General features: G+C 43.8%; 2 protein-coding genes across 2 annotated transcripts; one reads left to right on the top strand and one right to left on the bottom strand.

Moving 5' to 3' along the window:
* Positions 1 to 2,567: 2,567 nt before the first annotated feature.
* nudt19 (nudix (nucleoside diphosphate linked moiety X)-type motif 19) lies at positions 2,568 to 5,815 on the top strand. Its single transcript, XM_034581278.1, has 3 exons — positions 2,568 to 3,566; positions 4,955 to 5,162; positions 5,276 to 5,815. Exons 1-3 carry the CDS (start codon positions 2,787 to 2,789, stop codon positions 5,467 to 5,469), a joined length of 1,182 nt encoding a protein of 393 aa, XP_034437169.1. The 5' UTR covers positions 2,568 to 2,786; the 3' UTR covers positions 5,470 to 5,815.
* A 4,988-nt stretch (positions 5,816 to 10,803) lies between these two features.
* Positions 10,804 to 13,126, bottom strand: LOC117759389 (regulator of G-protein signaling 9-binding protein). Its single transcript, XM_034581473.1, has one exon. The coding sequence runs from the start codon at positions 12,436 to 12,438 to the stop codon at positions 11,695 to 11,697; it is 744 nt and encodes a 247-aa protein (XP_034437364.1). The 5' UTR covers positions 12,439 to 13,126; the 3' UTR covers positions 10,804 to 11,694.
* Between the last annotated feature and the right edge of the window lie 465 nt (positions 13,127 to 13,591).

Genomic DNA, 13,591 nt, shown 5'->3' with positions numbered 1-13,591 from the left:
ATTCATATCATCATCTGTTGTTTCAGATTCAGCCAATCAATCCCTTTAAAATGCAACTGGGACTCATAATATATATACGAGACATTTCGTCTCTTCTTCGACCCTTCTTCCGCTCTGAGCTCACTAGACTTTATTCACAATGCTTCTTTGATACGGATATGTGACACCCCTGCATGTGTGCCCATGCACATTTGTGTGTGGTTGTGTTTGTGTGTCACATTCCCCTTCTACTCTGTCCCTCCTTCCCCTCAATACTTACCTTTACCATTCCTTTACTGCCAGAGATGTTTCATATTATGCTGCAATGTTTATCAGTATATTATCAGGGGTTACCACAAACTTTTACACTAAAGCATTGGATTTTGTTTAAGAGTAAAGCTTCTGAAGTGTTAATCCATGTGTTCACTCTGCTTCTGTGTGTTTGTGTGTGTAAGCTCCAGCTTTAAGTTGTAACCTTCCAATTGAGAAGGGGTCGAGCTAAATATGAAAAGAATGCCTCTATATGTTTTGACAAAAGAGGAGAAAGATTAACACTTTGCTTTAAAAGTGTCGATTTGTGGATTGTTTTCTATGGATTTTCAGCACAAATTGTGTTGAAGCTAAAAGCTTGTTGAATGTCTGATTAAATACCTAAATGTCGAAATCATTTCAGTAATTCAGTCAATTCAAACATTCATTCTAACAGTTCATCCACCAGTAACCAACGGATAACAGTCTGATAGTTTGTCTTTCTAACACAGTCATTGTTAGTACACACTGACTTCCTGTGGTGACTGCTGTTCGCTGAGGCATTTGCTGCAGACACAGTTGCTGCAGACAGACAGCCTCGCCTGCTCATGGTAATCTGCTAATACAAGAACAAATTTTCATATGAACTCAGTCACCCTGCACAGGAACTTATGACCAATACCAGGGTGCAAGTTTCAGACACGTTCACCAGGCTTAGGATCTGACTAAGTGCTGTATTGGAAAAATTAACTAAGTGTGGTTGAAAACTATTTTGTAGTTGAGTGTAAGTTTTTGCAGCCCTGTCTAAAGACTTTTATGACCTGAGTTGTTTTATGGTCTGAACTGTTTATGACCTGAATACTGCCAGACCCTTTAGCCACTTATTTACCCTCCAAAGAACGGAATGTATGTCTGCTTATCTCCTTAGGAAACACATGTAAATCAGTTGTTTGTGTTTAGATTCCTCTCTCTAGCTGCGCCTACAGAACCAGTCTGGATTGGTTCAGAGAGACAGCCCTCAGTTCTCCTATATAAGATCCTTGTATTTGGCTGTTCTCCATCTTCACTCTGAGATCCTTGTGACTCTCTGTGTTGATCCTTTCTGCAGAAAGCCCCTATTAAAGTACACGTAGATAACTTTGGTGTTTCCAGCCTCTTGTATTTCCAGATTTCCATCACAGTGCATTGACAGCCTCAAATTTAGACTCGTATGACTGTGTTATTCCAGTGCTGCAAAAAACGAACACAGGAGAAAGTGGGTCTTCATATATTATGAAAATATTTTGTGAGAAAACAAAAATCTACCATAGGCTATATCTATTTACTGTTCTGTGATGCTTCAGCTCGACAGGTTTGTAAACAGCTGAGACTGAAAAACAGAAAAATCGATTAACATACAGAGATTTGCCATTATTGAAATGTCGAACACCCATTCACTTAAATAAAGATTTATTTTAATCACAGTATTGGCTTTGTTTTAATGGAATTTGAGTGATTTTTTAAAGCTGTTTGTATGTTAACTGGTACATAACACATAGGTCTATTGAATGGAGGATAGTTTTGCTGAGACAAATGAAGCCTCGCCTCATTTTAATGAAAGATGTTTTTTTTCAGTTTTATAATTAAGGAAGATGTTTGGATTATTTCTAACCTATCTTGAGCTGTCCATGATGTTAAAGTATAAGTTTAAGTTAAAGTCCAAAAATATCCCATTATATATGCAAATCAACTTGAATCCTTGATTTTTATTCTCTTTCATGTTATTGTTATTGTTGATATGGGGTAGGGTCCCATGTCAGCTGTTGAAATGCCCAAGACGAGATCAGCGTGAACTCACGATAAGTACCAGTACAAATGTACCAGTAGCATCACTAGTTCCGAGGGCATCGAGTTCTCACTGATAGAGAGCATGGAGCTTGTGAAGTGTGTGCGCATGCGAACATGAACACGGCTCCAGGCTGAGGATAACAGAGGACATTTTTGCTAAAAAGATGGTGTAAATGCGATGTTTCGAGTCGAATTTGGACGTCTGGGCTGGTGGACACTTAGATGACACCACAGGAGCAGAACGGAGGCATTTTCTTTTTTTTAAGTTTAATGAATTGGTCACCAGTTACTTCAATTGTATTGGATTTGGCTGCAACGTTGTTTACCCCTGAAATTCCAAAAGTCTTTTGTGGACTCAAACATTACATTTTGGGGGTGAACTATCTCTTTAATGCTGCCTACATGTTGACCAATGTTAACTCAACAGCTGCTGGTATTTCGGTGATTCCTGATTCAATAAAACTGAAATAACTGTTCATTATTATTATAACATTTCTCTACAAGACAGCGAAAGAAAGGGAAGAATTACAGAAATTGTGTTTTTGCAGGACTTGTAACTGTGCAGCGCTGTCGGTCATCCAGCCTGCAGGGGGCGATAGCAGCTCATGTCTGTGTAGAACTACATCATTTCCACCACAACAACAGAGGACAGGGACCAGGTGAATGAGCAACAACAACTTTCAGAAGCGTTTGGAGACATTTAAAAAAAAAGACGCTCTTGGAGTTTCAGGATGAACACGACCCTGAGGCACTGGAAGGAGGCGGCCACGCTCATCTTAGCCGCAGGCCGCCGGCTCGCTCCGGCCGGTTTGACATCCAGGACCCCGGAGGCTCCAGGCTCCCCGCTGGCCAGCAGCTGTGGACGGTCACACCTGCCGCACACGTCCGCCTTCGACTACGACGTGTTGCTGCTGAAACGAAGCAGTAAAAGCGGATTCATGCCCAACGCGTACGTGTTTCCCGGCGGCAAGGTGGACTCCTCGGACTTCTCCGGCGAATGGCTCGACATCTTCAAGTCCTTCGGGGACTCTCCCAGCTTCGGTCTGAGAAGCGTCACCCAACCGGCGGAGAGCAGACCCCCGATGTTCGCCACGGACCGACTGAGCCTGGGCTCTCCTGTCCCGGGAGAGGTGGCCTTCAGGATCTGCGCCCTGAGGGAGACGTTCGAGGAGTGCGGGGTGCTGCTGGCTGTGTCCAAACAGGACGAGAAAGGCGCATTACTAAAAGGCACAGAGGCCACGCGGGCAACAAGTGAAGTGCACGGGTTGTGCAGCAGCAGCAGCGAACTGAGCAGGTGGAGGACTCTGGTGATGCAGAACTCCTCCAACTTCCTCAGGATGTGCAGGGAGCTGCAGCTGCTGCCCAACATCTGGGCTCTGCACGAATGGAGCAACTGGCTGACTCCTGTGGCCGGATACAGCGCCGCGAGGTTTGACACCGCTTTCTTCATCTGCTGCCTGCACGAGACCCCACAGACCCTGCAGGACGAGAGGGAGATCGTGCGCTGCCAGGTGATGCAGGATCACATGTTGCTTTACAGAGATCTGTTTCAAGAACAGGCTACTGTCAAATCAGGAAAAATGAAAAGAAATAATCAACTTAAGTCTATAGCACTTGTCAAAGTACATGGGAATAAAACAACAGATAACAAAACAATACAAAAAGAAACATAGCGAAATAGAATATAGAAAACAAAACAACATCCCTTAAAACCATCCTAAAAAAAATGTTTTGAGGAAATATCTGTGACGGGTAATCAGACATCCAGGTCATTGTATCTTCAGGACTTGTGCATGTGCACAGGCAACTGAACACAACCAGAAGTGAGACCAGTTGCCGATATAATGTACGCATGTGTACAACTCCTGAAGAAAACAAGTAAAGCAACTATGTAGTCATGTAGTAGTTAATATAGTCAGTTATGTAGTTTTTGATATTCAGAAGCTCCTATAAAACCATCGTTTTTACCACAGGATCTAAAAGCATAGGTTTAGTGAATTGAAACGAATGGGTCTATGTAATTGATCACAAGCTTGAATTGAATTGATCAGCTCACAAAATATGCTTAATTTCTTTTTTGTGTGTTGCTAACCAAAGAGACCGATAGAATTGGTTAGAGCCTGAATGATATGGATTTTCAGGGGCTGATTTCACAATATTAGTAGTAAATATAATTCTGATATATCTGCCAATATATGTATAACAAAAATGTATGATTCCCAATATGTCATTTATTTGTCTATATGACAAAGAAATGTAATTGAGGCTTTGATATTTTTACAGTCTAACTATCAACTTTTGCTGTAAATAAAAAGAAAACACAAACTGATTTTTATTGGCTAACAGGTAAATCGGTCTGGCTCTATTGTTAGTGCCAATTCAGAGAAGTATTAAGTCAGTACATGATTGAGTATCTCTTTGAAATTAAAAGTAATACATTAATTTTCCCAAATTACTCAATCTTGCTTTGTGATCATGTGAGCACTTCCAACAAACTGCCCTGTTCCGATCATCTATACAGACAGTATGTGACAGCCTTTAGGGAATGAAATGGTCCACTGACTATGTAAGCTGAAGTACAAGGATGTGTTCAATACTTGAACAAATCATCGACAGATCCCAGAGAGCTCAGTGTGAACAAGCTTCCAGTTATAAAGTTCAACAGTGACTGTTCTGCTGCTGAAATTGAAGTTTAAAGATGGACTGTTTCAGTGGCTGTTATGAAATTTAAACATATCAAAACTCTTTGAGGGGTCAATTACAGTAGAGTTGTTCAGTGTTTGTTCCTAATTACAGCTGAACACAAATATGGACACCTAAGAATTGATTTCCATCTGACGCACTGAACTAAAACAGTCGTACAGTTATAAAACACAACCTGTTTTTCTGTGTGTCTCAGTGGTCCACGGCATCAGAAGTCCTGCAGAGCTACCAGGCACAGGAGGTTTGGATCCCCCCTCCACAGTTCTACGAGCTCAGCCGCATGTGTCGCTTCCCCTCGCTGAATGACCTCCACAACTTTTCCAGCCAACGTGCCACTAAGGGCTGCGAGCATTGGCTGCCCGTAGTTGTCCAAGAAGATGAACACCACATATCAGTGCTTCCAGGTACTTCAGTTGGTGTTGTTTTATTAATCATGCTAAAACGTTACTGGTTAGATTAATCTTTTGGGCTATTTTCTTACTTTGTATAACTCTCCTGGGCTCTCCTGTCTTTCTAGGTGACAAACTTTACCCGTTGGACACTTCAGGAACGACTCAGGTGGAGGAACCTCAGGACAGTACTGCACTGCACCGTATGGTGATATTGAATCCATATTCTACAACTGTACAGATCACCATCAAACCCAAGTACAACCACCTGCTGCCAGTCATCAAGCCAACCTCGGCTCATGACGCTCAAAGTCAGCTTTGACTTGTGCTGACGCTCCTCTGTGCACAGTATAATGACAAGAAACTTTAATGAAACAAAACAGGTTTAATATTTTTATTGTTACGCTTTTTCATTTACACTGTCAACCTCAAGTGTTCCTAATTGTTGCATTAGATTGTAATGTGTTTCTTTTAATCTGGTTCTGTTGGTTTTTCCATCTCATTGATAAACGAAGAACCCCCTGTATGTCTTTCATTCGTCTGGTTTCACTGACCTGACCTGTACTTTGATCCTCGTTATCAAAAGACCTTAATATGATATGAGAAGAATTGATCAGTTGATTGATAACTGATTTTTGTGCCAAAGCAAAGGTAAGGGGAGAAGAGAAGTATTAAAGGGGACATAGCATGCAAATTCCACTTTGTTAGTGCTTCTACACGTTAATGTGGGTATCTGGCATGTCTACGAACCCAAAAACTCGGGGAAAAAAACACTCGCGCGTTTTGTTATAGTTCCTCTAAGTCAGAAACGTCATGCTTGAGTGACTCGATTGAGCTTCCTGGGTTTTGTGTCGTAACAAGGCACTGGAAGTCTCCCTACATGGCCTTGGCCCACCCACCCCCCCCCCGTCCCCCCCCCCCCCCGTCCCCCCCCCGTCCCCCCACACTCGTTACGCCGGGTTTACACCGGACGCAGCGAGGCTGCGAGGCAGCGCAGCGCCGTTCCCAAGCATGCAGCCGCCTGGCTGTTCACACGGGACGAGCATTTCTCCGCTGGTCAGCCCGCGATTCACTCACATGTGGCATTTGTCTGGATCGTTGGGACTGGGAGGCTGCAGCAGTTGCTCGGGCGCGACCGCTCGCTCTCCCATGCGTGAGCTGGAATTTGTGTCAACGCCACACAGCCAGCAGTGTGGAAGACTTCCGCAGTGTTCAGCACTACTGTAACACTGGCACAAACACACAGAGCCCCCCCACTCATTACGCCGGGTTTACACCGGACGCGGAAGCGCCGCTGCGAGGCAGCACAGCGCCGTTCTCACGCGCGCAGCCGCCTGGCTGTTCACACAGGACGTGCATTTCTCCGCGCTGGTCAGCCCCATAGACTGTATATATAAGGTCAGCCCGCGATTCTGCTTTCTCCGCTTGTTGTTGTACCCGTTGAATTGTGGTATTTTGACCAAAGTATGTTACAGACCCCAAGGAACCATATCAACTTGTGGTAAAATGGGCATGCTATGTCCCCTTTAAATGTGCAATGAAGAAATTCCCTCTGCAATGTTCATCTATAAGTGTCAATCCTGTCATGATTAAAGTATCTTTGTTCAGTTAAAATGAAGCAATAAAATGTAGGCTGTATTCATCTAAGTAGGATAAACGCTCTCTGTTTTACAACCAGAGTGGGCACATGGGAAGTGCGGAACAGTGAAATGATTCCACTGATCTATAAAACGATCTATTGCCTTTTTTATTATTTATATGTCAGGATCTGGAGAGGGAGAGAAGTTCCAGGTTCTCTGATGGTCCAGCACAGAGAGCCTGACAGGGCAGGGAGGAGAAATATAAAGAAACAGATTGACACACAGTTTATATGCTTGTGTTTATGTGCCTTACTGTACACAGGGCCTCTAATCTAAGGTTTTACCCAGATACTGATGGGTTTGTTCATAAAAAAAAATGTTTTTGTTTGATTAAAGGAGCTCAAACGTGACAGTCAGATCTCATGTTGTTGTTGTTGTTGTTATTGTTTACTGTGTTGAAGCTGTGGTCGACCCCCCCCCCCCCTGCCGTATCGTGAAATGTCAAGAGTGAAGTCTCACATGGATTTCACGTTGTTTTCTGGTCAGAATTGTTCTAACATTCCTTCTCGCTACAAAGAAAAAATGATTATGTAACGGTTTTATTCTGCCCAAATTTAGCTTGTAACCATAGCAACAGGTTGTCCACTAAATATCTGAAAAGGGTTTTAGAGACGACACCTGCAGCCCATAGGTGACGTGTTGGTGTGGTCCCTCTCAGTAAGAGTGCTCATGTCAGCGGTGGAGGCTCTGCAGGGCTTCACCCTCTCTCCTGTGGCTGTCTTCCCTGCTTACAGCTGGGCCCATGGCAAATTAATGACTCATAAGGAATAATCTCTGTCATATTGGTTGTACCCTGTGTATGCCATTCATAAATTGATTTATTATTGAACGCAAGTTCATTCATTATTCATTTGATTGTTTCACTAACATCTCAAACTGCTTTGGCGGATTTGTGATACATTTTATGATGGTTTGTTGATTACATGTGAAGGCTTGACAACTGTTCTTGTCTACTATCACACATCAAGATAAAGAATGTCACTTCAGTCGATAATTGTTATGATTAATGTCCCATTATTAATTATTTTAGGTTTAAAGGCTGGTTTTTGCTCCTGAGTGAAGGTTGTGGTTTTAAACTCTTCATTAGCAGAGAATGACAAACACTTGACAACATTTTACAAATCTGAGGTCGATGAAGTGTGTTATACTTCTTCACTGTGTTTACACAATGCATAATCATATTTATATATATTGGACTTTTTTCATATTGATATAGATACAAATTGTGCTGCGATAATTATTTAAATATTTAGATAGTAAGATATTTAAATGTAGTTTCATAAGGGGAGTGTTGGGCCTTGGTAACTGTGTAAATGCAAACATAATACTTACACCATCACAGTTTTCAAATGTCCTCATAATCAGCTTTCTGTTTTCAGTATCTTGGCCTATGTTTGCTTCTTTAAACAATGTAGGTGGTATAATGTACACCCAATGTGTCTGTTGATCTTACGTGTTAAATCAAAAATGATTTGTCTCATGATAGTTAGTTATTTCAGTGGAAATCTATTGATTTGGGATTTGAGATAAAATCACTGTGACTAGCATGCTTTCAAACACATTTCTGTCAGTGTGAGAAAACATGCTGATGTTTTGTCTCGTGGCCGCTGTCCTCACACCGCATGTTCTTGTGTGGGTACGTGTGTGTGTGCGTGTGTGTGTGGGATGGTGGTGTCAGAGAGGGGGTGAGTTGAAATAACACTGCTCAATCTTCCAAGCTGTTTGCGCTGGAGAGTCCGTTGAGGGTTTCTATGGCAACCCACAGCCGTAGAAACCCACTAGCTTCGTCCAGATGAGGTTATGATGCAGGGGTCTGTCTCTGTGTAGCGTATGTGTGTGTGTGTGTGTGTGTGTGTGTGTACCCTCCCAGTGAACCAGTCTGCTTAGTTTATTATTTTCCAGTTGACAGAGTGAAGCGAACACAAGGCTCTTAAATGCACAAGTGGAAATAAATTGCCTCCAAACACCTGCAGAGAAAGTGGATTTACTCACCTGTATAGGGTAAATTTTTATACCTAATGAAGCACATACTCTGAAACTTTAATGCTGTGGCTATTTTAAGCAGTGGCTTGCATAACGGAGATTGCAACACAATCATTTCAGCATGAAACAGTCTCAAAAGTTGCATTCATCTGGGATTGTTGCACGAGCAAAACGTGAGAGACACATTTTTTAAGTGCAGAGTTTCTGGAGGCTTTATCATCCACTATTTTAGTCTCTCACCCTCCTTTCTTCCCCATGCATGTTTATTTAATAGACTCTATATTTTTGGATCTCTGGAGATGACAATGTTAGTCTGTTGTGAACTTCAAGACGTCTCTGACTCTCTGTTAACGGAGGTTAATGCCCGTGCGGGATGACACAACGGATAAACAAGTTGTCTGAAAGCCTTTTTGTGAATGGATGTGAGCATGACGTGCCACTGATTTTTCGTGCATCAAAGTCCTGCCAAAAAAAAAATTGCTCTCAGCTGTGTGACCTCAATGCTTTTAGGAGTCGAGTTAGCGTTTTCACAATGTTCCATTAATGGTTTTGAACCTCAAGTGGTCGAGGAGAGACAGACAGGAAGAGAGGAGATAAAACACAGTGGATAAAGACATTTCAGTGTATCTGCTGACCAAAGAAATATCACAAATGCTGCCCTTTTCTGCAGCTTGAATATTATTTAACAGTTTTATAAATATAGGAAAAATGTAATCGTGCTGCAGTGAATGCATTGCTCCCACAAGGAGTCAGGCCTGGCCTCGGAGGAGGAGGAGGAGGAGGAGGAGGGCAGCCGTAATCAAATTCGATCCTGTGAGATTTCTGCCTACACAGCCTGTAACTAAGGCTGAATAGTTGTTAAATGCCAGGGGTGTACTTATCGTATACAATTATAAGCGAACCTCCTTAAGAATAGAGGAGGTGATCGTTAGAGTCGGTATATAGCTAATTTGATGTGCAGCTGTTGAGCCATATTACAACAGACTTTTCATTAGATATCACAACAGAGCAATAGTACTAAAAAATTATACTTTTATGAAATAATGATGATGACGAGTTGCTGATGTCTGTCAGCAGCTGTGCTGTAGATGGTGATACACGTTATCCTGAGGTCACTCTGTGCTGCTGGTCTAACAGAACACAGACAGAATCCTTACAGATACAGGGGAAACAACATTTTTACCAACCGTAATTATTTTGACTGGATAATATAATTTTTCTTTATTACATTATTGTAGGAGCGTATTAGTTTTACTGTGAGAAATGGAAAAAAATGTCCTGAAAATGGCGCTGGATGAAAGAAAGTTAGAGAAATAAAGTGAAATGAAGTCAGGCTACAACCAAATGTACTCATCTGCCCATTGAAAGTGTATCTTGATTTTAGTCAGACGTTTCTCAGAAATGGAAAAAATATGCATCCATCATCCATTGCACATCATTTTAAGTTTCAATTTGTTGTTTTTTATTTCACGAAACCATCCAATGTTTGAGAAGTTAAATACCAAAAGCAGTCACACTCATCTCTTTATCTTTAGATGTTTTTGAGCTATCAGCCGGTCGTAGGTCTTTATTGGCAACTGATTGTAATTTCTAATTTAAAACTGTTAAGGTAATCCCAAACTGTTCTGTAGTAGCTCTTCATGACAACTACTCCAGCCCTCCTCTTCATGCCAGAGGCTTTGGAATTGGCAGCCTTCAGGCTTCACTCCACCTGTGTGCAATTCTTAGGATTACCTTCAAAGACTCTTACAACTAAAACCATTAGGGAGTTAAAGTGTTTGCTTTCCATTTTAAATCGAACACTATTTTGAACCTGGGGCTGGTTACGTCTATAATCCTCAGCTTAAAATATCCTGTGCACTTATCTGGCCTTGCATTCATTACAAACTGGGCTAAAACCATTAGCTCTAAGTCAAAATACATATTCCAAGAACTCGCTTGTAAAAAAGTATCATTCACTTCTTGCATTCATACAAAAAGAATGCTTTTGCGACTTTTTCCCGAAACTAAGAGAATGTTTTGAAGTGCATTTTAAACGATTTTATTATAATAAATATACTTAATTGTATGTACATTATCTGACAAAGCAGTAGACTGTATACAAACCCGTCTATTCACATGTTGTAATGTATACATTCAACACTGATTGCAACAGAAGAATAAACCCTGTGACGGAACATGAACAGGCTTACAGTGAACGGGTGCATTATTAAAAAGACTGTGGACGTCTCTCAGGTCCCTCATGTAGCACGTTGTGATTTGATGCAATGAAGTATAAGATGCAGGCCGACTACACATCTGGCTGTACTAAAGATCTCTGTGTTGTATTCAAACTGTGGAACAGTGCAGTGTTGTTTACATCCAAAGGTTAACTGTAACATTTGGCTCACTTAGTTTCTATAATTTCTCTGACTATAGGGTTCCCCCCTGCTTCTCTTTGCTTGAAAATAAAGTCATAAACTCAAAGCATCAATCAGCTGAACATCAAGGGGGGGGGGATACTTAACAGTAGGCTACATTTATGCTTGAGCTTTGCACTAATCCACTTGGATTACGTGTTGCTTGTATCATCCTGATGGCCAGACACTGTCACGTAATGGTATGTCTTCCACGCACCCCCATTTCCTCCAAAAAGTAACCCTTGGCCCCTGAAAAGGACTTTTTTTTTTTTTTTTATCTGTGCATCGTCCATTCTCCCAGAGTGACACACAATGGCTCTACTGTTCTACATTTTCATCTAGTGCAACTCCTCAAACTCCCCCGATTACATTCACAAATCCAGATTAATAACTTGTCCACATAAAAATGCTCGGTCCCTTTCATGTGGAGCTGCAGGCTCTTACACCCACTGCGACGCTCGCCCCGTGGGCAGCCTCGGCAGGGTGTCCGTCCATCGCCAGGGTGGGCTGTGGGCGCAGGACGGTTCAGGACATGTTGATGACCAGGTATCCTAGAACCGCGGCGACAATGACGATGATAAAGAATCCGACCACGGCGCAGATCGTGGCGATCCCAGCATCCCTGCTGCCGCCGCCGCCGTCCTCCTCTTTGGGCTCCTCCTCGCAGATGGAGATGACTCCCACGGAGGAATTCCCCAAGCTCATGTTGGATTTGAGCTCCGCGCCCGCCTCCTGCTTCGCCTCCACGGCCCACGGCGCCACCTGCACCTTCATCTCCATCTCCTCCATCATCTGGCTCACCTGGGTGATCTCGGAGCGCAGTTCCCGCAGGTCCGCCGTGTCGATGTTGCTGTCCGCCTCGTACTTCATGTTCTGCACGCTCATGGCCCGCGCCGCCACCGTGGTGGTGCTGCCGGTCATGCCCGTCTGGATGAGGTGCCGTGTCGGCACCTTGAGGGGGAAGTCCTGCCCTATCTCCAGGGACCTTTTCATGTCCACCTCCAGGAGCTCCATGCTGCTGGAGAACAGCACCCATAGGCGCTCGTACTCGGTCCGGTCCTCCTTGCTGATGGTCTTGTCTTTGAGCAGAGAGGTCAGTTTAGTCCTGTTGGCCACGGCCAGCTCCTGGGCCTTGTTGCGGGTCCTCTTCAGCTCCTCTCGCAGGTTCTGGGAGTCCGAGGTGCTTCCCAGGGCGATGACCAGATGCCTGTAGCAGGCGGTCACTTTGTTCAAAGCGTCCAGCATTGTTTTGCACTCCTCTTTCCCCATGGCTGATTGGAAAACTTATATCCTCGTCAGAATGGTGAAACAACAACCAGAGGAGGCTTGAGGAGAAATGGCGAGCTGTTAGTGCAGGGCTAACAGCGCTTTGGTCCTTAGTTTAGTTTCCACGGGAGCACATCCCCAGCTCTGCAAATCCCCTCAACGCACCAGTCAGAGCGAATTCCTCTCTATCCATGCTCTTTCCTGTCTGCGAGCAGCCACAGAGAGCGGCTTAAATTAATGCGTCCGTAAATGGCTTTAGGTACCTTTGCGCTTTCACCACTCGGGATCACACAGCGCCGGAGGACCTCTCCTGCAGGACGCATGCGAATGGATGCGAAACATCCAACCTCGCCTGTTTTTAGAATCCGAATAATGATCCCGATTCAGCCACAGGTGTGAAAACATCCGCCTAACTGCTGTTTGTGTGGAGCGAAACGGCGCCGTTCTCTCGTCCAGCAGCCCGTGGATGTTGGAGCGATGTTTTTGCGCGCCAGGAGAAAAATGGAGATCTTCAGTCAGAGTTTAAAAACAAGGGAGGGAGACCATCCTCCACGAGGAGCCAAGCGAGCCATTGTGATTTGGTTTGGGTTCCTGTGTGTGTGTTCGTGTGTGTGTGTGTGTGCGTGTGTTTGTGGGGGAGCTGTCCACTTCAGCACCCAATCGATGATGGTGTTTAAATACCAGCGAGCGCCATCTGTGGTCACATGCGCGCACAAAAACAGAGCCATTCATCGACAGGCGGAGAGGCAGGGCAGGGAAAAACACAGCCGCTCCGCTCCCATTGGTCCTGTCTCACAGTAAACGTACCCTGTCATTGGCTGGTCTATAAAGCTGGCAGGGCCTTGATGCCCATCAGCCGGTGATGTCAGATCACAAAGCCACTATCTGCCACTTTATCTGCCGTTTGTCAGCACGATCCCCGCGTGCCTTCCAGCCACAGTGCCGTGGTCGATGACTGACCAGATCTTAACCAGGCTGATGTGATTTTGAGATGCAGCTCTGCAGCGGGATCAAGGGGGTTTAAGAGCAGTTACAACTCTCCTCATTTTAACTCACTTGATTTTATTAATGGGGCAGAAATTGGTTAAGTTTCACATGTGTGCACAACTGACAACTCACATATTCATTTGTTCCCTGCACAGTTGATGGGGATTAA

Source organism: Hippoglossus hippoglossus, chromosome 3, assembly GCF_009819705.1.
Source record: "Hippoglossus hippoglossus isolate fHipHip1 chromosome 3, fHipHip1.pri, whole genome shotgun sequence".
Lineage (NCBI taxonomy): Eukaryota > Metazoa > Chordata > Actinopteri > Pleuronectiformes > Pleuronectidae > Hippoglossus > Hippoglossus hippoglossus.
This window is presented reverse-complemented; position numbering and strand designations above follow the sequence as displayed.

Bases quoted from the DNA above. Each gene is read 5' to 3' on its own strand.
- LOC117759389 (XM_034581473.1), bottom strand. From the start codon at position 12,438: ATGGGGAAAGAGGAGTGCAAAACAATGCTGGACGCTTTGAACAAAGTG.
- nudt19 (XM_034581278.1), top strand. From the start codon at position 2,787: ATGAACACGACCCTGAGGCACTGGAAGGAGGCGGCCACGCTCATCTTA. The intron at 3,567-4,954 runs GTGATGCAGGAT...TGTGTGTCTCAG, and splicing joins GGGAGATCGTGCGCTGCCAG to TGGTCCACGGCATCAGAAGT. The intron at 5,163-5,275 runs GTACTTCAGTTG...CTGTCTTTCTAG, and splicing joins CCACATATCAGTGCTTCCAG to GTGACAAACTTTACCCGTTG.